At 42.8% G+C, this 22,819-nt stretch overlaps 1 protein-coding gene across 1 annotated transcript in view; it reads left to right on the plus strand.

Annotated features, from left to right (window-relative positions):
• The window catches only part of wwc1 (WW and C2 domain containing 1), a 45,850-nt gene extending 23,095 nt beyond the window's left edge, over nucleotides 1-22,755 (plus strand). The window contains exons 11-22 of the mRNA XM_035782183.2: nucleotides 2,850-3,439; nucleotides 5,835-5,952; nucleotides 9,958-10,125; nucleotides 12,188-12,380; nucleotides 12,727-12,867; nucleotides 13,046-13,110; nucleotides 13,533-13,686; nucleotides 13,981-14,154; nucleotides 15,681-15,773; nucleotides 16,457-16,687; nucleotides 17,976-18,094; nucleotides 18,713-22,755. Of these exons, the coding sequence (XP_035638076.1) occupies nucleotides 2,850-3,439; nucleotides 5,835-5,952; nucleotides 9,958-10,125; nucleotides 12,188-12,380; nucleotides 12,727-12,867; nucleotides 13,046-13,110; nucleotides 13,533-13,686; nucleotides 13,981-14,154; nucleotides 15,681-15,773; nucleotides 16,457-16,687; nucleotides 17,976-18,094; nucleotides 18,713-18,779 (2,113 nt within the window). The 3' untranslated portion in view covers nucleotides 18,780-22,755. The remainder of the gene's footprint in view (nucleotides 1-2,849; nucleotides 3,440-5,834; nucleotides 5,953-9,957; nucleotides 10,126-12,187; nucleotides 12,381-12,726; nucleotides 12,868-13,045; nucleotides 13,111-13,532; nucleotides 13,687-13,980; nucleotides 14,155-15,680; nucleotides 15,774-16,456; nucleotides 16,688-17,975; nucleotides 18,095-18,712) is intronic.
• Nucleotides 22,756-22,819: the final 64 nt, after the last annotated feature.

Genomic DNA, 22,819 nt, shown 5'->3' on the forward strand with positions numbered 1-22,819 from the left:
GATTTTATCACATATGTCAAGTAGTGAAGTTTCAGCTCTGTCTGTCCATGGCCTCTTCATCGGTGCGCACTTTCACTGTGTCTGTTTCCATCTTGTCCAGCTGTGTCTAGCATTTTGCGCAAACCCTGTTTCTTGTCTGCATCGAAGTAGCGATCCTTGTACATAGCGTTGAGCATGGTGGCGACACAGTAAAGAGGCTCAGAGAATGCCACCGAATCGCTTATTTCACAGCCTCGAGTACTTTTGCAAGTTTTAACCCCACGGTCTGTGTTGGCAGTTCGTTGAACAGGCGTTTCAATGCCATGACAGAGGGTATCACGTCTGCTGCAGACACAGTTGATTAGCTTATTTCTCGAGTCAGTTCGAATGGCGCTAGTGGTGTGTTCATGTTTTCGAATGCCATTGAAATGGTAGCAGTGTAATGAGTACCAGCACATTCATGAGCATGCAATATGGCTTTCCTCAGTACGAAATCCTCATCGACCCGCTGTGCTGTCAGACTCTGCATGCTCATGGGGGTGGTATCGCTGGTCCAAATGTCAGTTGTGAGGCTAATAGCAGTGACACCCATAGCAAGAAGCTCATAGATGTGCGTTTCAACAATACTGTCTAACTCCGGTAAGGGGTTCGAGGTGCTCGACCAGTCGGCAAAAGCCAACATCATCCACGACAGAGAACGGTTGATTATCAAGGGCAATGAATTCCATTATCTTGGCGTAAATGGATTTGGCCTTTGAGTTGTCGCCCCAAAATTGTCTTACTCTTTTAACTTCTCTAGGGTAGGTGGCAGCATTTGGAATTTTGGATGAAAAGCATGCCCAAATTAAACAGCTTTCTACTCAGGTCCAGAAGATAGGATAAGCATATAATTAGTAGATTTTGATAGAAAACACTCTAAAGTTTCAAACTGTTAAAATAATGTCTGAGTATAACAGAACTGATTTGGCAGGCGAAACCTGAGAGAAATCCATTCAGGAAGTAGGATTTTTTTGTTGTAGTTTTCTATTCAATGCTGTTACAGTATCCATCGATTTAGTACTCAAATTGCAGTTCCAATTCCTTCCACTAGATGTCAACAGTCTTTAGAAATTGTTTCAAGCTTGTATTCTGAAAAATGAGGGAGTAAGAGCAATCAATGAGTGGACCCTGACGTGTCACAGAGCTTTTTCATGCGCGCGACCTGAAAGTGCCTTTCTTGTTTACCTTTTATATTGACAACGTTATTGTCCGGTTTAAATATTATAGATTATTTAGGCTAAAAACAACCTCAGGATTGACATGTTTGACATGTCACGTTTGACATGCTTCTATGAACTTTACGGATACAATTTAGACTTTTTGTCTGGCTGTTGTGACTGCATTTGAGCCTGTGGATTACTGAAGAAAATGCGCAAACAAAATGGAGGTTTTCGGATATAAAGAGACTTGATCGAACAAAAGGAACATTTATTGAATAAATGAATGTCTTCTGAGTGCCACCATATGAAGATCATCAAAGGTAAGGGATTAATTTTATCTCTATTTCTGACTTGTTACTCTTCTACTTGGCTGGTTGCTGTTTGTAATGATTTGTCTGCTGGGCTATGTTCTCAAATAATCGTAAGGTATGCTTTTGCCGTAAAGCATTTTTGAAATCTGACACCGGGGTTGGATTCACAAGAAGTTAATCTTTAAACCAATGTCAAATAGTTGTATCTCTTCTGAATTTTTATTATGAGTATTTCTGTATTTGAATTTGGCGCTCTGCAATCTCACTGGATGTTAGCCAGGTGGGACGCTAGCGTCCCACATACCCTAGAGAGGATAAAATGACTGCTCGATTTGAACTTGTTTAGTTGTTGGAAGTGTGTGCTTAGTATTTTTCTGCTTTTGTTCTGTGTATTTTTCATGGCATCATCTACCTACGTTTATATAGGGATGCACGTCAGCTTTGACATCGGTTTTGCACATTGCCGTTAAACTAGACATTAGGCCGATGTTGCCGATATGCTCACCAATGTTTTTTATTTATTTTTTAAATTACATTTTAAAATGTTTATTATTTTATTTGAATTTGATTCTTTATATTGTGCATCCCTAATTTTAATCAATTTTAGAATAAGGCTGTAATGTAACAAAATGTCAAGAGGTCTGAATACTTTCAGAATGCACTGTATATGGTTTTGGTTGAAGATCTGATAACATTCAGTCTAAAAATAAAGAAAATCAGAAAGTGGGCACGTACTTTTTCACAGCACTAACTTCAACAATAGAGAGTGACAGAGAGAGCATCTGTCTCTCTCTGTCTCTGTGTGTCTCTCTGTTTTTTTTCTCCTATCATGCCTAATTCGTCCTCTCTTTCTGGCTGATTTACAGTACATCAAAGGGCTGAGATGCAGAGAAACTCCCCTGTGTCATTCCTTATGAGCTTGCCAAGCTATAATTAGGATGTTTGCTGTAGAGCAGAAACTGCATTTGAAATTACGGAGGGCTAAAAGATGGGAGGAAAATGTGGTTTTCAGTGCCCACACAGACAAGGGAATGGCTACAGGAGGCATAGGTTAGACCAGCCGTCTGTGAGCTGAAGCGCAGCTGGGTCACAGGTGTGCCTGGAGTGTGCTTCTAACACTGTGGTCTTCTACCTCTCTTTATCTCTCTCTGTTGTTCCCTTGCTCCCTTTTTTCTGTTCCCAATTCTCTCTCTCCCTCCTCTCTGCCCTCATTCTGTCCCTCCTTCCTTCTCCCCATCCAATCCTCTCCTCTCTGCCTCTTTTTCTCTCCATCTACTTCCATCACCCCTCTCTTTCTCTCTCTGCCTTCTCTCTTCCCTCCTTCTTTCAATCCAACCCTCTCCTCCCTCTCTTCCTACAGTTTGTCGGCCAGCACGCTGTCGTGTTCGTCGGGCAGCAGCCTTGGCTCGTTGACCTCCAGCCGGGGCTCTTTGGCTACCACATCCTCCCTGGGCTCCACCTCCTCCCTGAGCTTTACCGACATCTACCTGGAGCAACCTGAGCTGGGAGACCCTGACTTCCAGAACAAACTGGAAACCCTACTGCATGAGGGTGGCCCGGTCTTCAGCTTCCGGCCCTCCAGCTCAATCACCACCATCCACGAGCACGAGGTGGTCCCTGTAGTAGATGCCGGTACTGGGGGTGTTATCGGCGGGGGTGCGGAGGCCGGCACCAGGCTACAGGCGCTGAGACGATCGGAGACGCCAAGGTCCATGAGCTCGCTGTCACCGAGGTCTTCGCTGTCGTCGCTCTCGCCACCTTGCTCGCCCCTGGTCATGGACTCCACATTCCTCTCAGGGGAGGGGTTTGCAGTTTTGGGGGGCCCGGGGGGGCTGGATGTGGAGCTACATTGCAGGCTGACGGAGCTGGGGCTGGACAGGGAGGAGCAGCAGCGAGGTGGAGGGGTGGAGATGGACACTAAGCAGACCATGGCTGGAGAGGTGCTTAAAGGTACAGTCACTGTCTATTATCTGACATTGGTACAGCATTGTCAGAAGTCATTGTATGAACTGTGACACTTCGATGGTGGAAAAAGTACCCTATTTTCATACTTGAGTAAATGTAAAGTGACTCGAGTGAAAGTCACCCAGTAAAATACTACTTGAGTAAATATACTTCAGTATCAAAAGTACATGTAATGTGCTAAAATATACTTAAGTATCAAAATAATATATTATAATAATTTCAAATTCCTTATATAAAGCAAACTGCATCATTTACTTGTTGTTTTTTAATTACAGATAGTCAGGGGCATGCTGCAACACTGACATAATTTACAAACTAAGCATGTGTTTAGTGAGTCCCACAAATCAGAGGCAGTAGGGATGTTCTCTTGATAAGTGTGTGAATTAGACAATTTTCCTGTCCTGCTAAGCATTCAACATGTCATGAGTACTTTTGGGTGTCAAGGAAGATATATGGAGTAAAAAGTACAGAATTTTCTTTAGGAATGTGGTTTAGTAAAAGTTGTCATATACATATTAAAGTACAGACACCCCAAAAAACTACTTAAGTAGTACTTTCAAGTATTTTTTACTTAAGTACTTGACACCACTGTGAGCGTGTACAGTCTGGTATTGGGTTACGGTGGTGTGTAAAGGAGTATATAGTCATCTCCATTGTGATCCATAAAGAATGCATGTTTGAATTATCTAATTAATTTGCAACAGTTTGAGATCCACACAACAAATTGCAAATCAGAGCAGTGTCAGCGTCACACAAAGAAAAATTTGAATGTGACGATACAGTTGAAGTCGGAAGTTGACATACACTTAGGTTGGAGTCATTAACTTGTTTTTCAACTGCTCCACAAATGTCTTGTTAATTAACAATAAAGTTTTTGCAAGTCAGTTAGGACATCTACTTGACCCAAGTAATTTTTCCAACAATTGCTTACAGACAAATTATTTCTGAAATATCAAAAGAAATCAGCCAAGACCTCAGTAAAAAAAAATGTAGACCTCCACAAGTCTGGTTAATCCTTGGGAGCAATTTACAAATGCCTGAAGGTACCACGTGCATCTGTACAAACAATAGTACGCAAGTATAAACACCATGGGACCACGCAGCCGCCCTACCGCTCAGGAAGGAAATGCGTTCTGTCTTCTAGAGATGAACGTACTTTGGTGCGAAAAGTGCAAATCAATCCTGGAACAACAGCAAAGGACCTTGTGAAGGTGCTGGAGGAAACAGGTATAAAAGTATCTATATCCACATTAAAACGAGTCCTATATCGACATAACCTGAAAGGCCGCTCAGCAAGGAAGAAGCCACTGCTCCAAAACAGCCTTAAAAAAGCCAGACTACGGTTTGCAACTGCACATGGGGAGTAAGATTGTACTTTTTGGAGAAATGTCCTCTGGTCTAATGAAACAAAATAGAACTGTTTGGCCATAAGGACCATTGTTATGTTTGGAGGAAAGGGGGGATGCTTGCAAGCTGAAGATTACCATCCCAACTGTGAAGCACGGGGGTGGCAGCATCATGTTGTGGGGGTTCTTTGCTGCAGGAGGGACTGGTGCACTTCACAAAATAGATGGCATCATGAGGCTGGAAAATTATGTGAATATATTGAAGCAACAAGACATTAGTCAGGAAGTTAAAGCATTCTTCAAATAAGGTGGTGATCCTACCTGACCTAAGAAAGGGAATTTTACTAGGATTAAATGTCAGGAATTGTAAAACACTGAGTTTAAATGTATTTGGGTAAGGTGTATGTAAACGTCTGACTTCAACTGTGTGTGTAATGTAATGTTATACATACATACATACATACATACATACATACATACATACATACATACATATAGGTGTTTCAGAGACAGAGCTGTATCAACATACACACTGATGATGTAACATTCAACACATTCTAACAGGATGGTCCGGCTTCCTCCACTGTAGTAGGGGTGTGAGTACATGCACCTCATAATGAATTCAAGATTGCACCTGATACCTGATTGCCAATGGGTGCACTACAGGGGGAGAAGTGAGAGACTGGGGGTTGAGTTTTGGCCCGCTGTTACCTGTGGTGTTGTAAAGTAAACCTACTCCAGCTATGCAACTCAACACCTGTTTCCATGGCTGCAAGGAGGAAAGGTTGTGACAATGTGTTGTCTTTCTCTACACTCCTTTTTTCCTCCCTTCTCTTTTCCTATACTCCTCTTCCCAACCCCTCCCTATACTCCTCTTCCCAACCCCTCCCTATACTCCTCTTCCCAACCCCTCCCTATACTCCTCTTCCCAACCCCTCCCTATACTCCTCTTCCCAACCCCTCCCTATACTCCTCTTCCCAACCCCTCCCTATACTCCTCTTCCCAACCCCTCCCTATACTCCTTTTCACATAGATGCCGTAGCGCAGGTCCGAGGGACGGTGGGTGCTGGGTCGAAGAAGATGGGTGTGACGTCAGCAGTGTCTGATGAGTCAGTGGCGGGTGACAGTGGGGTGTATGAGCCCTCTGACAGGTGGGTACTGTAGTAGCCACTGGGTCACCTGGAGGACAAGTGTCTCTAATTTCTTTACACTGAAGCCTGACCCGTCACGGATAGTAAGAAAAGATTAGTGCTTCATTAACACCCCTATCTAACTATATGAAAGTAAACATCGTTGTCTCATGCATTGACTGTATATATGAATGGACAAAGATATCGATCATGTAACGTCTCATGGAGACATAACGTGCACAGTTTGAGCTACTCCAGGAAGCGACATTGCAGGCTAGCTCAGTGCTGCCCCCTCTCATTGAGTAACTCAAGTTAAAGGCCGACCGGGGTACTGCCATTAGCAACTCAATTATCCTGTGCATTTCATTTTTTTTGTTTCATGGACATACGTTTAGTGTATTAGAAGCAATTATTGGTACAATGATCGTGTAAAAATAGTATTTTAAGACAGATTGACCACTAATATTTCCCTTTTTCCATTCACTATAAGATACTGTTTTCTGCAAACAATGCCTGCAGTACCACGGTTGGCCATATACTTCCATGAGAGGGGGCAGTCATTCTCCCCTGGTCTCACGTCAGATTGCATAACTCCTACGAGATGCTAGTCGCTCAACCGATCTGTCTTGATGGACTTTAAACTCATCTCTAAAAAATCATAGTTTTGCTCATCCGCCTAATGCACATTTCATTACGCCATACGTCATCTTCATGCAATCTCGTACCGCTACTGGACGGAGAGTATAGGGTTTCACAATGCATGACAAGATTGTGAGCCTAGTTTCTCGTCAAAGATCACATTTATTTTGGGAGATTGCAAAATATGACCTTTTCATTCACAACAGGAGAAAGCTATTGTTTCAGGTGATAATAAAACCTGTTTAGTTACTTTTTCCAAACTTGTTTCTCTACTTTCTAGCAAGTCAAGCTGGCTTACAGAGCAGCTATCTAAACGCTAGGCTTGGTTGATAATTATTAGGTGGAGGTCGCTAGCTACATTATCATAAACAAACGTCATTACCATCACAATAAACTAAAACGGGTTTATAACATAATTGGCTTAACAGCCAATGTGTATTATTTAATATTACTGTTAAAGTAGTACTCACTTATTGGAATGGGTAATTGTTTACAAGTTGCTAGATATCCCATAAAGCCATCACTGAAAACCACATTTTCATCTTGATGACTGTAAGTCGCTTTGGATAAAAGCGTCAGCTAAATGGCATATATTATTATTATTATTATTATTATATCTGTGGTTTGGTAAATTCCTTTCTTTTTTTTCTTTCTTTTTTTACTCTACAAAAGACAACATACAGACGCACACAAACATCATCACTCCTGCTCAGATCTATTTGTTCTCACCCCTATCTCCACTGCCTTACCCTATTCATTTCCACATGTCCTCAAATTGCACCATTTTGTTCCTCTCTGTCGCCCTCGCTCTTTCAATATTCAGATAATGACGCATTTTGATTTTTCCGTTGTCTTAACGATGGAGGATTGGTGGATTTCCAGTTTTTAAGTGTACATTTTTTCAAGAAGAGAATAGTCCAACCCATCGGGTATCTCACTGCTCCCTCATGAAATGTCTTGAAATATGCAGACAGACGGATTAAAAGTACATTTACATAGGACTATTTCTGACAGCCAACTTTCTAACTCCACCCATAACTTTTGGACTTTATAGTATTGTCAGAAGGTTTACACTTAAGACATGACTCTGTTGTGCTGCAGAATTTATGAATTTTGGTCTCTCTACATGAGTTTATACTGGATTAAGCGTACATTTTCGTTACCTGTAATTTTGTTCGTTAGGTTCCAACATTCCATCCATCTTGTGCCAATATCAGTTCTTGTCTTGGTTCCAATAGTTGATACTTTTTTTCTAAGAGGTAGTCCGTTGGATAGGCTCTCTGCAAGGTTTTATATAACTTACCCATCATAGGAATATCATTTTCTGACTCAGATAGAATTCCTTTAAGATTGATCTGATGTCTGAAATATTTCCATTCTGACTGAACTAGATAAAGTTTTTCATGAAATATGTCAATCATTATTAGAGTATGTTGGTAACCCGTTGTATAAAGGTGATACTGCCAGAGAAGCCTGTGTTTGGAGGATATATTGGCACGGTTTGCCGACCCTCCGCTTCGTCTCGGGACTAAGAACACCCGTACCAATATATCCTCCAAACACCGGCTTCTCGGGCATTATCACTGAAATAGAAGCCTCTAACATAAACCAGGTAGAATCCGGCATACTTCAAGGCAGTGGTTTTTGCCCCTTTTTTCTATTTTTAGTAATGACCTAGGACTGAGTAAAGCTTGTGTGGCTATGTAGGCTGATGACTCAACATTATACATGTCAGGTACCACAGCAAGTTAAATCACTGCAACACCTAAACAAAGAGCTGCAGTCCGTTTTAGAATGGGTGATAATCTAGTCCTAAATATATAAAAAAAACTAAAAGCATTGCATTTGGGACAAAACATTCGGAAACATAAATCTCAACAAAATGTTGTAATGAATGTGGCAATTGAGCAAGCTGAGACTTAACTGCTTGATGTAATCAAAACATTGACACAACAGTAGCTAAGATGGGGAGAGATCTTGAAAAAGCACTACTCTGCTTTCTTGACATCATAATCAACAAAACAAGGCCTGCAGGCCCTAGTTTTATCACACCTGGACTACTGCCCAGGCATATGGTCAAGTGTTAAAAAGAGGGACATGGGAAAATTACAGTTGGCCCAGAGCAGCATGGCTGGCCCGTAAATATACCCAGAGGCCTAATATCAACAACATGCATGTCAATCTCTCCTTGTCTTCTGTGAGAGGTATTGATGTCTGTTCAAACAGATAACACACAACTCAGACACCCATACATGCCCCACAAGACATGCTAACAGGGGTCTCTTCACAGTCCAGAACAGACTCTGGGGAAACGCACAGTACCACATACTGTAGAGCCATGACTACATGGACCTCTCTTCCACATCAAGTAACTCAAGCGAGCAGTAAAATCTGATTTAAAAACATAAAACACCTCACGGCAGCACAACGCGGACTGTGAAGAGACATACACACACACACACATGCATATGCACACACATTGTAATATTGTAGGTTTGTAAATGTAATGTTGTGAATTTGTGGTTGTAGAGTAGTAATGTGGTGATGTCTTGCATATGATGTATTGTTTGTTTGTGATGTAGGCTGTTGCGTTATGTTATATAATTGTTTTAATCCTGTTTGGACCCCAGGAAGAGTATCTGTGCCTTGGCAGTATCTGCTGCCTTGGCAGTATCTAATGGGGATCCTAATAAATAAAAATAAAACAATTAGGAGGAAATGGGGTTCAGTGGACGATGTCAGCTTAGTAACATTTTAAAAAAATGTTTGGAATGTATATTGTAGCCAAACACATTTTTTGGTTTGAGTGTTTGCGAGATATGAGTGCAGACGGCCGTCACGCTATCTGACGTGAGACAATGAGTTAACATATAATGTGTTTAGACAGAGAGGAAGAGGCAAAGCGAGAGGGTTTACTCCAGTCAAAATCTGTCCACGATAAGCAGACCAATAAGCAGATCGCCTGCCTTTCCTGCCTTTGGGACAATAACTCCGATTGTTAGGGCGGCTCGAGAAAAGACGATCTCGTCACTATATACCGTATCTTTGGTTTACATCAAGTGATCGCTGGAGACCAGCTGTCTGCAGTACTATTTGTCAAACAAACATCCAGCATATTTGTATTGTGTTTTGTTTGCACTGTTTGGCCCTGGAGCGTGAGGGGCTTTTTGCCATATACTGTATGTTGCCAGTCCCTCTCACAACTTACTCTGCTATTTTGAAGTCTGGTTCCCATATCTGTTTGGACTGATATCGCCTCCTAGAATTTTAGTGACATGACTTCAATGTAAGGTTAATAGCTAAAGCACAAACTAGACTGGCTTCCAGGTACTGTATTTGATAGCCACTTTGTGGATCTAACCCTGTTGTATGTGTCACTGTTCCCAGACCTGTCCCCCCAGCAGAGCTGCTGGGCTATGAGGAGAGAGGAGGTCCTCTAGGCTGTGCCCAGGTCAGACTGGGCCTGAAGTACGAGGTGAAAGACAAGCGTTTCACCGTGTTAGTCATGCAGCTCTCCAACTGCAGCGCCCTCACCCCGCTGCCCAACCACAAAATGTATGTAGCAAAGTTATCTTTTGTCTTTGCTTTAGGAGTGAATGACTGTCATTACTTGTTAGGTTATGTGAAACAAACACCTCTCAGATGACTGTCTGAGCATACAGTGCATTTTCCACATTTGATTATGTTACAGCCTTATTCTCATCAATCTACACACACAACCTTATAATGACAAAGCAATAACATGTTTTTATAAATGAACAAAAAAACGGATCACATTTACGTAAGTATTCAGATCTTTTACTCAGTCATTTGAAGCACCTTTAACAGTGATTACAGCCTCAAGTCTTCTTGGGTATGATGCCATAAGCTTGGCATGCCTGTATATGGGGAGTTTCTCCCATGCTGCTCTGCAGATCAAATCAAATGTATTTATATAGCCCTTCTTACGTCAGCTGATATCTCAAAGTGCTGTACAGAAACCCAGCTTAAAACCCCAAACATCAAGCAATGCAGGTGTAGAAGCATGGTGGCTAGGAAAAACTCCGTAGAAAGGCCAAAACCTAGGAAGAAACCTCGAGAGGAACCAGGCTATGAGGGGTGGCCAGTCCTCTTCTGGCTGTGCCGCGTGGAGATTATAACAGAACATGGCCCAGATGTTCAAATGTTCATAAATGACCAGCAAGGTCAAATAATAATAATCTCAGTAGTTGTTGAGGGTGCAGCAAGTCAGCATAGCAGATCCTCACAAGCTCTGTCAGGTTGGAAGTGGAGCGTCGCTACACAGCTATTTTCAGGTCTATCCAGGAGAGCTGTTAGATCGGTTTCAAATCCAGGCTCTGGCCTGGCCACTCAAGGACATTCAGAGACTTATCCCCAAGCCACATTGTCTTGACTGTTGGAAGGTGAACCTTTGCCCCAGTCTGAGGTCCTGAGCACTCTGGAGCAGGTTTCCATCAAGGATCTCTCTGTAATTTGCCCCGTTAATCTTTGCCTCGATCCTGACTAGTTTTCCTGTCCCTGCTGCTGAAAAACATCCTCACAGCGTGATGCTGCCACCACCATGCTTCACCATAGGGATGGTGACCGGTTTCCTCCAGATGTGACGCTTGGCATTCAGGCTAAAGAGTTCAATCTTGGTTTCATCAGACCAGACAATCTTGTTTCTCATGGTCTGCCAAAAGGCACCTAAAGGTCTCTCAAACTTTAAGCGGGCTGTCATGTGCCTTTTTAATGAGAGTGGTTCCGTCTGTCCACTCTACCATAAATGCCTGATTTGGTGGAGTGCTGCAGAGGTGGTTGTCCTTCTGTAAGGTTCTACCATCTCCACAGAGTAACTCTGGAGCTCTTGTCAGTGTGAAAATCAGGTTCTTGGTCACCTCCCTGACCAAGGCCCTTCTCCTCCGATTGCTCAGTTTGGCCAGGTGGCCACCTCTAGGAAGAGTCTTGGTGGTTCCAAACTTATTCCATTTAAGTATGATGGAGGCCAGTGTGTTCTTGGGGACCTTCAATGCTGAAGAAATGCTTTGTGGTACCTCTCCCCAGATCTGTGCCACGAACACAATCCTGTCTCGGAGCTCTACAGACAATTTGTTCGACCTCATGGCCTGGTTTTTGCTCTGACATACACTGTCAACTGAGACCTTTTTATAGACAGGTGTGTGCTTTTCCAAATCATGTCCATTCAATTGAATTTACCACAGGTGGACTCCAATCATGTTGTAGAAACATCTCAAGGATGATCAATGGACACAGGATGCACCGGCGCTCAATTTCGAGTCACATGGCAAAGGGTCTGAATACTTATGTGAATAAGGTTTTTCAGTTTTTATTTGCTAAAGTTTCTTATCCTGTTTTTGCTTTGTCATTATGGGGTATTGTGTGAAGGTTGATGAGGAAAAGGTTTTATTTAATCTATTTTAGAATAAGGCTGTAATGGAACAAAATGTGGAGAAAGTCTAGGCGGCTGAATACTTCCGAATGCACTGTATGCTGTCTGTCCCACTCTTCTCATTTAAGTCGGTGTGTTTGTATTGAAAGTACTGTGTCATTTGTTCTTCACGGTACACTCAACTGTGTGCACATTGTCTAGATGTTTAACTGTGCTTCCCTTCCGTAGGTACATCCGTGTGGCTGTCCTCCCCTGCTCTGAGACCACCCGCTGCCTTTTCCGGACGCGTGGCTCTCTCCCCCAGGACGCCGTGGAGGTCAACGAAGTCTTCGGCATCCAGATGGCCCACAATGTTCTGCGGCAGAAGACCCTGAGGGTGGACGTGTGCCACACAAGCCCATCTGGCCGCGAGGAGTGTCTGGTGAGTTTAACGACACACATTTTGTAAGTTAGCGTCAACAAAACAAATGGTCCTTAACACCAGCACACCCATATACAGTAGAAACACTGCCTCCCACGGTGGTGTATTTGCAATGTGTACATCAAAATCCCAATGTATACCTTTTTAAGCTTCCACACCTGTTGTTATTGAATCACATGACAGTGGTGTATTGCCATAAGTGAGCATAAGTGGATTTTTGTCCCTCTGACACTCCGTACTGTGTCTCATGCATGAAGTATGTTACATCGGTGTATAACATCCTTCTGTAAACCACCTTTTAACTCTTATAATGTCTCCCTGCTTCTCCCTCCTCTCCTCTGGGCAGGCTGGTTCTCAGATAAGCCTGGCTGATGTCAACACCTCTGGGGAGAGATGTGTCATGTGCTACAACCTCCTGAGCTACTCCTTCATGCCCCAAATCAATAGCAAGGACAAAGAGACCGGGACAGCTACACAGTCTGAAAGGGTAACATAGACCTTCATTCGTCATGTATAACAATAGGCTGCATTTCAAAATGAACTGGCTCTGTTGTTTTAAATTAGTATGTAGACGTGTTACATAAGTGTTCTTTCATTTATTAACATACTGTATGTATCTTATGAATGCATGTAATAGATGAGTAACTGTTTGTGGTGTGTTCCAGAGCTCTGTCCCTACCACAGAGAGAGTAGCAGGCAGCCTGGAGGGTGCACCAGAGGAGGATGAATGGTGAGCTCTCCCTACGTTAACAACAGCACCTTTATGCCTTTATTCTCCCATCTTCTCGTCTGTCCTCCTCCCCCTTTCAACCTCTATGGAGGACAGGCCATTCTTCCATTCTTGTCACACACACACACACACACACACACACACACACACACACACACACACACACACACACACACACACACACACACACACACACACACACACATCCGGAATCCCACCCTGCAGGTTCAAAACCCTTTTCCCCCTCTCCCATCTATCTCTCCCGTGGGAATAAGCTCAGATGTTAAGTGGCGATTTCGAAAGCCCAGTGGCGTACTAACCACCTCTCCACTCCCACACCCCCTCACAGGCAAATCCGATAGATGAATAACTCACAGGTTTCTACCTCACTGTCCATCTGATAGTGTTTCAACCCTCCACAGGCACAGTGAAGTGCTGGAAGGAGATGTATTTGAAGACGAGGGAGACAACCGTGTAGAGGGGCCTGAAGAGGAGGAGTTGTATCCCGAGAGCAGTCAATGGGAGGGAGAGAAGGTGGCGGCCAAACTTACTCAAACAGGAACTATGACTGAGAGGGTAAGTGGGGACTCTAACTATACAATATGCATGAATGAATGCTATTTCATTTGACATTAATTAATTCGTTTTTAATTACAGAGGATGTTAATGGGAAGTATTTGAGTAAAAACATGTTAATTTGGTTCAAACTCAACAGTTCGACAAACTCCTTAATATGCAGAGTCAAAACGTGCTCAACAGTTCTAAGACATGACTGTGAATGGCATGATCACAGTTGTAACTGAACAAAACAGTAAATCTGTAAGCCAAGCTTGACTCTGTGAAATGACTGATCTCATGCTCTGTCCCCAGGTGAACAAGGAGACCAGTACCGGCCTCAACCACCACCATGCCGCCTCCTCGGTGGTTCGGCCCAAGGAGCATCGACTCCGCGATGTTCCCCAGCAGAACCCCTTTATCCGGGGAAACACCATAATCCGCTCCAAGACCTTCTCCCCTGGGCCCCAGAGCCAGTACATCTGTCGCGTGAGCAAACACACTCCTCATGGACATATTTAGTACTTATCAAGAATATGCTAGGGCATATCTATTATAGATTTACATTAGTACATACTGTAATTTGTAAGTCGCTCTGGATAAGAGCGTCTGCTAAATGACTTAAATGTAAATGTATCTACTCTCAGACTTAGTAAAAGGCATAGCCTCATTAAAAAAAAAACTTATTATACACTACATGACCAAAAGTATGTGGACACCTGCTCGTCAGACATCTCATTACAAAATCATGGGCATTAATATGGAGTTGGTCCCCCTTTGCTGCAATAACAGCCTCCACTATTCTGGGAAGGCTTTCCACTAGATGTTGGAACATTGCTGCGGGGACTTGCTTCTATTCAGCCATGAGCATTAGTGAGGTTTGGCACTGATGTTGGGCGATTAGGCCTGGCTCGCAGTCCGCATTCCAATTCATCCCAAAGATGGGGTTGAGGTCAGGGCTCTGTGCAGGCCAGTCAAGTTTTTCCACACCAATATCGACAAACCATTTCAGTATGGACCTCACTTTGTGCACGGGGGTATTGTCATGCTGAAACAGGAAAGGGCTTTCCCCATACTGTTGCCACAAAGATTGATGCACAGAATTGTCTATAATGTCATTGTGTGCTGTAGCATTAAGATTTCCCTTCACTGTAACTAAGGGGCCTAGCCCGAACCATGAAAAACAGCCTCTGACCATTATTCCTCCTCCGCCGAACTTTACAGTTGGCACTAGGCATTGGGGCAGGTAGCGTTCGCCTGGCATCCACCAAAGCCAGATTTGTTTGTTGGACTTCCAAATGGTGAAGTGTGATTCATCACTCCAGAGATCACGTTTCCACTGCTCCAGAATCCAATGGCGGCGAGCGGTACACCACTCCAGCCAACGCTTGGCATTGCACATGGTGATTTTAGGCTTGTGTAAGGCTGCTCGGCCATGGAAACCCATTTAATCAAGCTCCCGATGTACAGACCTTGTGCTGACTTTGCTTCCAGAGGCAGTTTGGAACTCTGTGGTGAGTGTTGCAACCAAGGATAGGTGATTTTTACGTGCTTCAGCACTCAGTAGTCCTGTTCTGTGAGCTTGTGTGGCCTACCACTTTGCGACTGAGCCGTTGTTGCTCCTAGATGTTTCCACTTTACAATAACAGCACTTAAAATTGACCCGGGCAGCTTTAGCAGGGCAGACATTTGACGAATTGACTTGCTGGAAAGGTGACTGTGTTACGTTGCAAGTCACTGAGGTCTTCGGTAAGACCATTCTACTGTCAATGTTTGTGTATGGAGATTGCATGGTTGAAATAGCCGACTCCACTCATTGGAAGGAGTGTCTACATACTTTTGTGTATACAGTGTAAGTTGATCTGGTTAAGAATAAAAAATTCAGTTCACTTTGACTACTGTTGAGTTTAGCTTTGCAATGCATCTTTAACCCAACAAAAGCTGTTATTTTTGCTGTTCTCGTTCTAACTTTCTTAATTTTGTTGGTTTTTGCCTTTCTACTATGTGAACATCAGATTAACCGCAGTGACAGCGACAGCTCCACTCTGTCTAAGAAGTCTCCATTCGTCAGGAATGCATCGGAGAGACGCAGCATGCGCATGAAAAAGGTAGAAACTACCCACTTAGATCGTATCCATCCGGTCATTGATCCTCATTCTATATTTCTACGTCGTATAAATACCCACTTCATCATATCGATCATTCTATATTACTATTATATAAACCACTCACTTCGTACCTATCCTACCATGGTGATACTTTCTAGCGTTCTATATTTCTATGCTATAAATACACATTTAACTTTAATTTTCTGTCTGTTTGCCAAGGTTCTCAGTATAACAAGCACCGTTTTATTTTTTCAGTCTCTATTTATTCCAGTGCTTTGGTCTGTTTTCACTGTTCTGGCTCTTGACAGTCTAATAGTGCAGTCAAGTCTCAAGCTGTGGCCACATTATTAGATACACTCAGACGTTCATTTACGTTTATGGTTCCATAAACCAGAGGCTCAGCCTTCAGTAAAAGTGAGTCTTAATATTTAATGGCTGGTTGAATTGTTAATGTTGCCTGACATTCTCTGGCCTCTATTAATACTGGGACAAGGAGTGATCTATGTCCAGGACAGATCTGTCTGTCTGCTAGGAGGGGGCCACTGGGAAATAGCTGCTCTGTCTCCTTGTACCTTCCTATGTGTGTTAGGAAGAGAAAGATGTGTGTTTATGTCTGAGAGTGTAATGTATCAATCATAAACTCACCGTTTCCATCTTCCTCTCCCTCCTCTCCTCCCCCCCAGCCCCCGGTGCCGGTGCGGGGCCTGGACGGGCTGCTGCGGACCAGTCTGGACTTGGAGCTGGACCTGCAGGTGTCCAGGACTCGTCACACGCGGCTGTCCCAGGAGCTTCGAGTCCTCAGGGAGCTGAAGGAGCAGCTGGAGAGAGCCCGGCAGCAGGGCACCAGAGACCTCCCCACCTGGGTGCAGGACGACGAGCGCTTCCGTCTGCTTCTCAGACAGGCTGAGAAACAGGTGGGAGAGGGAGAGATACTGACCCCCGCAACAATCGGTCTGTCACCAATACGTTTTCGGGTGGTTCTAGAATTGCAACCTCTAGTGCAGTAGTGCACTATACTGGGATAGGTTACCTTTTCAGACAGACTTTGAGACCAGTAGGAGTCTCTCACCTAGTAGTTATATAAACTCAGCAAAAAAAGAAACGTCCTCTCACTGTCAACTGCGTTTATTTTCAGCAAACTTAACATGTGTAAATATTTGTATGAACATAACAAGATTCAACAACTGAGGCGTAAACTGAACAAGTTCCACAGACATGTGACTAACATAAATTGAATAATGTGTCCCTGAACAAAAGGGGATGGTCAAAAAATAAGTCAGTACCTGGTGTGGCCACCAGCTGTATTCAGTACTATTACCTGTGGTAATACCTGACAGTCTGAGCACTGATGGAGGGATTGTGTGTTCCTTGTGTAACTCGGGCAGTTGTTGTTGCCATCCTGTCCCGCAGGTGTGATGTACCGTTGTTACACGTGGTCTGTCACTGCGAAGACGATCAGCTGTCCATCCTGTCTCCCTGAAGCTCTGTCTTAGGCGTCTCTCAGTACGGACATTGCAATATATTGCCCTGGCCACATCTGCAGTCCTCATGCCTCCTTGAAGCATGCCTAAGGCACATTCACGCAGATGAGCAGGGACCAGGGGCATCTTTCTTTTGGTATTTTTCAGAGTCCGTAGGAAGGCCTGTTTAGTGTCCTAAGTTTTCATAATTGTGACCTTAATAGCTTATGAGGACTGCAGATGTGGCCAGGGCAATATATTGCAATGTCTGTACTGAAAGACGCCTAAGACAGCGCTACAGGGAGACAGGATGGACAGCTGATCGTCTTCGCAGTGACAGACCACGTGTAACAACTGTACATCACACCTGCGGGACAGGTACAGGATGTAAGTTTATGTAAGCTGTTAGTGTCTTAACGACCGTTCCACAGGTGCATGTTAATTAATTGTTTGTGGTTCATTGAACAAGCATGCGAAACCGTGTTTAAACCCTGTACAATGAATATCTGTGAAGTTATTTGGATTTTTATGAATCATATTTGAAAGACGGGGTCCTGAAAAAGGGATGTTTCTTTTTTGATGAGTTTATTAGATTTTATTATACATTGTTGTTCCAATACACACCTGTGAAATATTAAGTGGATTGAAATGCTGTTCTCGCTGTTGACTGGCCATGAGGAGTTGTTTAAGCCTATTTTCCAGCTTCTCTCTAAGCATCTGTGTGGTGTGGTGTTGTCTGCAGACCCGTGAGGAGCAGCTGCAGGAGCAGAGGGTGGAGAAAATGATGCGCGCTGCGGCCAAGGACGTCCACAAGATCCGAGGCCAGAGCAGGAAAGAGGTGCCAGAGGTCCAGTCCTTCAGGTCAGTACAGTAGAATACATTACAGAACAGCAACAGTGCAGTGTAACATACCTCTCCCGTAAGAGAAGTTGATCCATTAAGCCATATCTCGTTCCCCATGTATTGGATGAATGTCAATGTTTAAATTTGTTTATAGCTTCTCTCACCAGGTCTCATTAGGTCCAGTTGAATGAAGCACAATTTGTGGTCCATTCCATTTGTATGCCAGTTAGTCTAGGAATGTAAGATGATAGGGAATTTTGAGTGGGGAAAATGGCTGTGATGTGGACTGGGATTGATTGACCCTGGCTCTGAAGTGACTGAAAGAAGTTTGCCTCAGTGAACACGTAGTCAGTGCTTGACTTGGGCTGAAATAGGGCCGGTAATCATGTTGGGTAACGGTAATACTTAGGTTTAGGTGCAGGAGCTCCACAATACTTTTGAGATGATATTCTATAAGGGAGCTCAAGCAGTAGAACATTTGAGGTGCCAGTACTCAGCCCCGGTAAGCTCCTGCCTAAGTCAAGCACTGCACATAGCCCACCATTCAGAATAAAAAACTGTTCTGTTCACCGTATAGAAGAGGAGGTTCGTTGTGTTTTTAGGCTCATGTGAAGATGGAAACTCTTCTGATTTCAGAGAGAAGATGGCCTTCTTCACTCGTGCGAAGATCAACATCCCCGATCTGCCTGCCGACGACGTGTAGCGCATTTCAAGTATTCCACAGTCTGAACTGCTGTTTCCAAGGAGATGACTCTGACACAGACTTCTGGTGGTAAAATGAAGAATGGAGAATAATAATGTATAGAAAAACTGTCACATTTTTTGAACTTTTTTTAGTTTTTATCTCAGTTGCTCATCTGTACAGTTTTTGTTATTATCACCTAGCAACATGCATTATTTTTATTTTCTCCACTCTGTAGCATTATTTTACTGTTACTAATAAGTGGATGTTGGTAGCTACCTTTACATGTTTTACGGTAAAATCGTCATTCCAATACCACACCGGTGCTTTCTGTGTGAAATATGAAAAGATAGACGACAAATGCTGTTATTTTCATTAGCCAGGACCACTTACTCGCTGTAATCTAAGATGTGAATATAGACCCACAGAGGTACTTTACTTCAACATGATTTATAGCACAACACATCTACAAAATCAACATTCTGATTGAATGATGGTGTACTTTGATTGACCGGATGAGTGGTTGGTTGTACAGTATATTGTAACCGGCTGTCTGTCCCTAGTGGCATTGTGTTGTCTTATTACTGCACACTGTCTACTGTGTATGTATTACCAGTCAGGTCATCTATACTGTACATGGCTCTTGTAGTGACTCTCACTGGTGCACACACTATCTCTCAGCATTGTGTAAGAACTGCACTAACTCTCTAATACTCAGGTAGTTTATCGGATAGTTTGTGCACTTTTAAAATAGGAATCTAAAAAAGAGTGAAGGGGTTGAAGAAGTGGGAGGAGTGCTCTTCTCTGGGCAGGATTGATTGTTAAATCACCGTTTAACAAAGCACATTATGATTGTGAAACAAAAGAAGTGCATTTTATGAAGGTCATTAATTTGCATTTGATGAAGATCATTGCTGACGATAAACTCCACATTTATTGTATGAGTCAAAACCCAAGTGAAGTGATCCAAAAATCATGGAGCAACTGAGAACTCCCAAGTATACTGAACAAAAATATAAATGCAACAACAGGGTGCTGAGATGGGTGGGCCCAGGACTACCCACTTGGGAACCAGGCCCAACCAATCAGAATGAGTCCCCCCACACAAAATAAGTTTATTACAGACTGAAATACACCTCAGTTTCATCAGCTGCCTGACTGGCTGGTCTCAGATGATCCTGCAGGTGAAGGAGCCGGATGTGGAGGTCCTGGGCTGACGTGGTCACATGTGGTTGTGAGGCCGGTTGGGAATACTGCGAAATTCTCTAGAACGATGGAGGCGGCTTATGGTAGGAAATTCTGGCAACAGCTCTGGTGGACATTCCTGCAGTCAGCATGCATATTGCACGCCCCCTCAACTTGAGACATATGTGGCATTGTGTTTTGTGTGACAAAACTGCACATTTTAGTGGCCTTTTATTTACCCAGCACAAGGTGCACCTTTGTAATGATCCGGCTGTTTAACCAGCTTCTTGATATGCTACACCTGTCAGGTGGATTGATTATCGTGGCAAAGGAGAGATACTGCATGGCGAGTTGTCACATCAATGACCACAGGAGTTGGCAAGACCGCACTAACAGGTCTGGAACCAGGCTACACTACTAGTACCATATGGAGCTGCTTAAACCAGCCATGTTGCCCTCTCTCTCTGTTAGGAGACCTCACAAAGTCCTACACGGTGCCTTGCAAAACTGGCTTTCAACACTGCTCTCGATGTGTCAGTGGTAGTGTCGGGAGCACATATCTGGCTCTGTGTAGCGAATGATCACATCTGTCATCTTCAGAGGCGACTCGTAGTGTCTGTGTTTAATGAAATGTGATGAAGTGAAACGTGTTAGTGGATCAACAGGCAGTACAGGGAGAAATGAGAGCTGTTTATAACTAGGCCACTGGAAACTACAGGGTAGGTGATCTAGATTAGATCAGAACAGTCAGCTTGCTACTCACATTCCCTGTAAACACTTGGATGGCATTTGAGATGATAGAGATGTGTTGGATGAGAGTTTGGAGGGGTGATCATAAGGGGATATATATATTGGCAAGGGCCCCTGTTCACATATTCAATGCAGATGCAAATGTCTGTGGAGTGTTTTGGATTTAGCTTTTTAACAAATCCTACTCACACAGGCCTTTTTTTGGTGTTGACCAAGTATGATTGTGATACCAATTATAAATGGCCTGAATTACATTCTACTCATATTGGAGAAGCCAGAACTGCAACCTTATTTTCTACAGAAACATAGCTAGCTTCTTTCCCTCTCAATGGAAAACTGTTGAACACCATACATACGTAGCACCCTAAGACCTGATGTAGTCAGAGACGATATAAAGCTCAATTCAACTCTTGGCTAATACCACTGGTAATGTAGAGATTTGCCCAATCCACAACAGGCTGGATGACAATGAAACAAACAGGTTCATGCTAATTGTATTTGGCCATAGAATGAGCACAATGACTCTAAAGGTGGAGAGGAGTCAGTGGAATGAATCACATTCCCTTCCTCAGCTGAATGGTCCTCCAATGAAGTCACTTTCAGTGTTGACGACACCAGAGTTTATGTAATAGCACATGACCTTTGTTGGACTTGAATGGGCATGAGTTGGCTCTAACGTTCTGCAAATGATGACCAGAACTCACTGGTGTCCAGTGTCCCACCCAAGTTGACATTGCCTTGTAGTTTGATGAATACATTGCATGTTTCATACTCTGTGAATAAAATGATACACTGATTTGAACATCAGAAAGGATTTTTCTACTCTACCCCATACTAATAATGTTAGATTAGATCGTGTTTCATTCCTACTCTACTTTTTGAATCTACCCTTTCCTTACTGGTTGTCTTTTGCCTTGATGTGCACTATTTTCATAAACTTGACCTGTGAGCTTTAGCTAGTGATAAAGAATGTTTCTTGGGTTATTGTGATACTCCTGTCTTTTATCGCTAAGTTGTAATTTTGTTTTCTCAATTTCACTTTTCTGTTAAATGGTGTAGACAGGCACACACCGTCTTAGTCACCCAACTGGATATAATATGGGTTGCTTTCTTGCGCACTCTCTAGGTTAGTGTGATGTCTTTATAACCTCTTTGTCATACACAATTAGCTAGACACCCCTTTCAAATTGAATACAAACACAGTTTAATTTAGTTAAATATAATGTTACAAATATGTTGTTTTTTCTCCTTTGAACCATTTCCATTTTTTTTAGAATATTAAACTATACAATGTTGCACTTCACTACTGTAAAGGAAAGCCACTGTTGACGGCACAACAATCTATTCTACTGGAATCGGACATGAACTGTGTACTGTGAATGGATCCTTTGGAGAGTGCTGATTTTAACTGGAGTTGAAAATGTGCTCACCATCCAAGAAGAGAACACTACTTTTTGTTGCCTAAAATAATGTGTATGGTTTGCAGTTGAATGTGAACTGTTTACTTAAAAATAAATCACAATTTACTCCAGTTTAGAGAGAGGGAGCAGAGGTCTTACATTAGGACTTCTGATTGGATTACACTATGTCTGGATGGAACAGTACTATGTGATTAACTGAAGCTAGTCACGATTGACTAAAGGCTCAAATGTACTTTTCTATAACACCACCCGGCATATATATTGTAGAAAAGTCAATTTCATCAGAAACAAATTATGTAGTAGGTCTTGCTTCGAGTAATCAAAAAATCATGTCAGAAACTGTCTTGTAGGTTGTGATATATAATTATTGTTTTGAAGTTCAAGTGCATTTTTGTTATTTGCTCTGTTGTATTAAGGATGGCAATGATACTGGTATGTGTATAGAGATTGTTTGAGAAATACAGCATGTATTTATTGCACTTTGTGATTTGGGTGTGCTGTTTTGTTTCCTTTCTCATAAGACTCCTGAAAGCTGTGAATTTTATTATGGACACTACTGTCAACCAGATTTGTAAATATTTCACCAGCACAAAAAAAAAAGTTTTGTAGTTTCACAAATAAAAATAAGTTCTTTTGTTCTACTATTGCTTGTGCTTTCCCCTCTTTTGTGTATTTAATGTTAATGAAACGCGTTTGCAGAGCACT

This window comes from Oncorhynchus keta, chromosome 12 (assembly GCF_023373465.1).
Source record: "Oncorhynchus keta strain PuntledgeMale-10-30-2019 chromosome 12, Oket_V2, whole genome shotgun sequence".
In the NCBI taxonomy this organism is placed as follows: domain Eukaryota; kingdom Metazoa; phylum Chordata; class Actinopteri; order Salmoniformes; family Salmonidae; genus Oncorhynchus; species Oncorhynchus keta.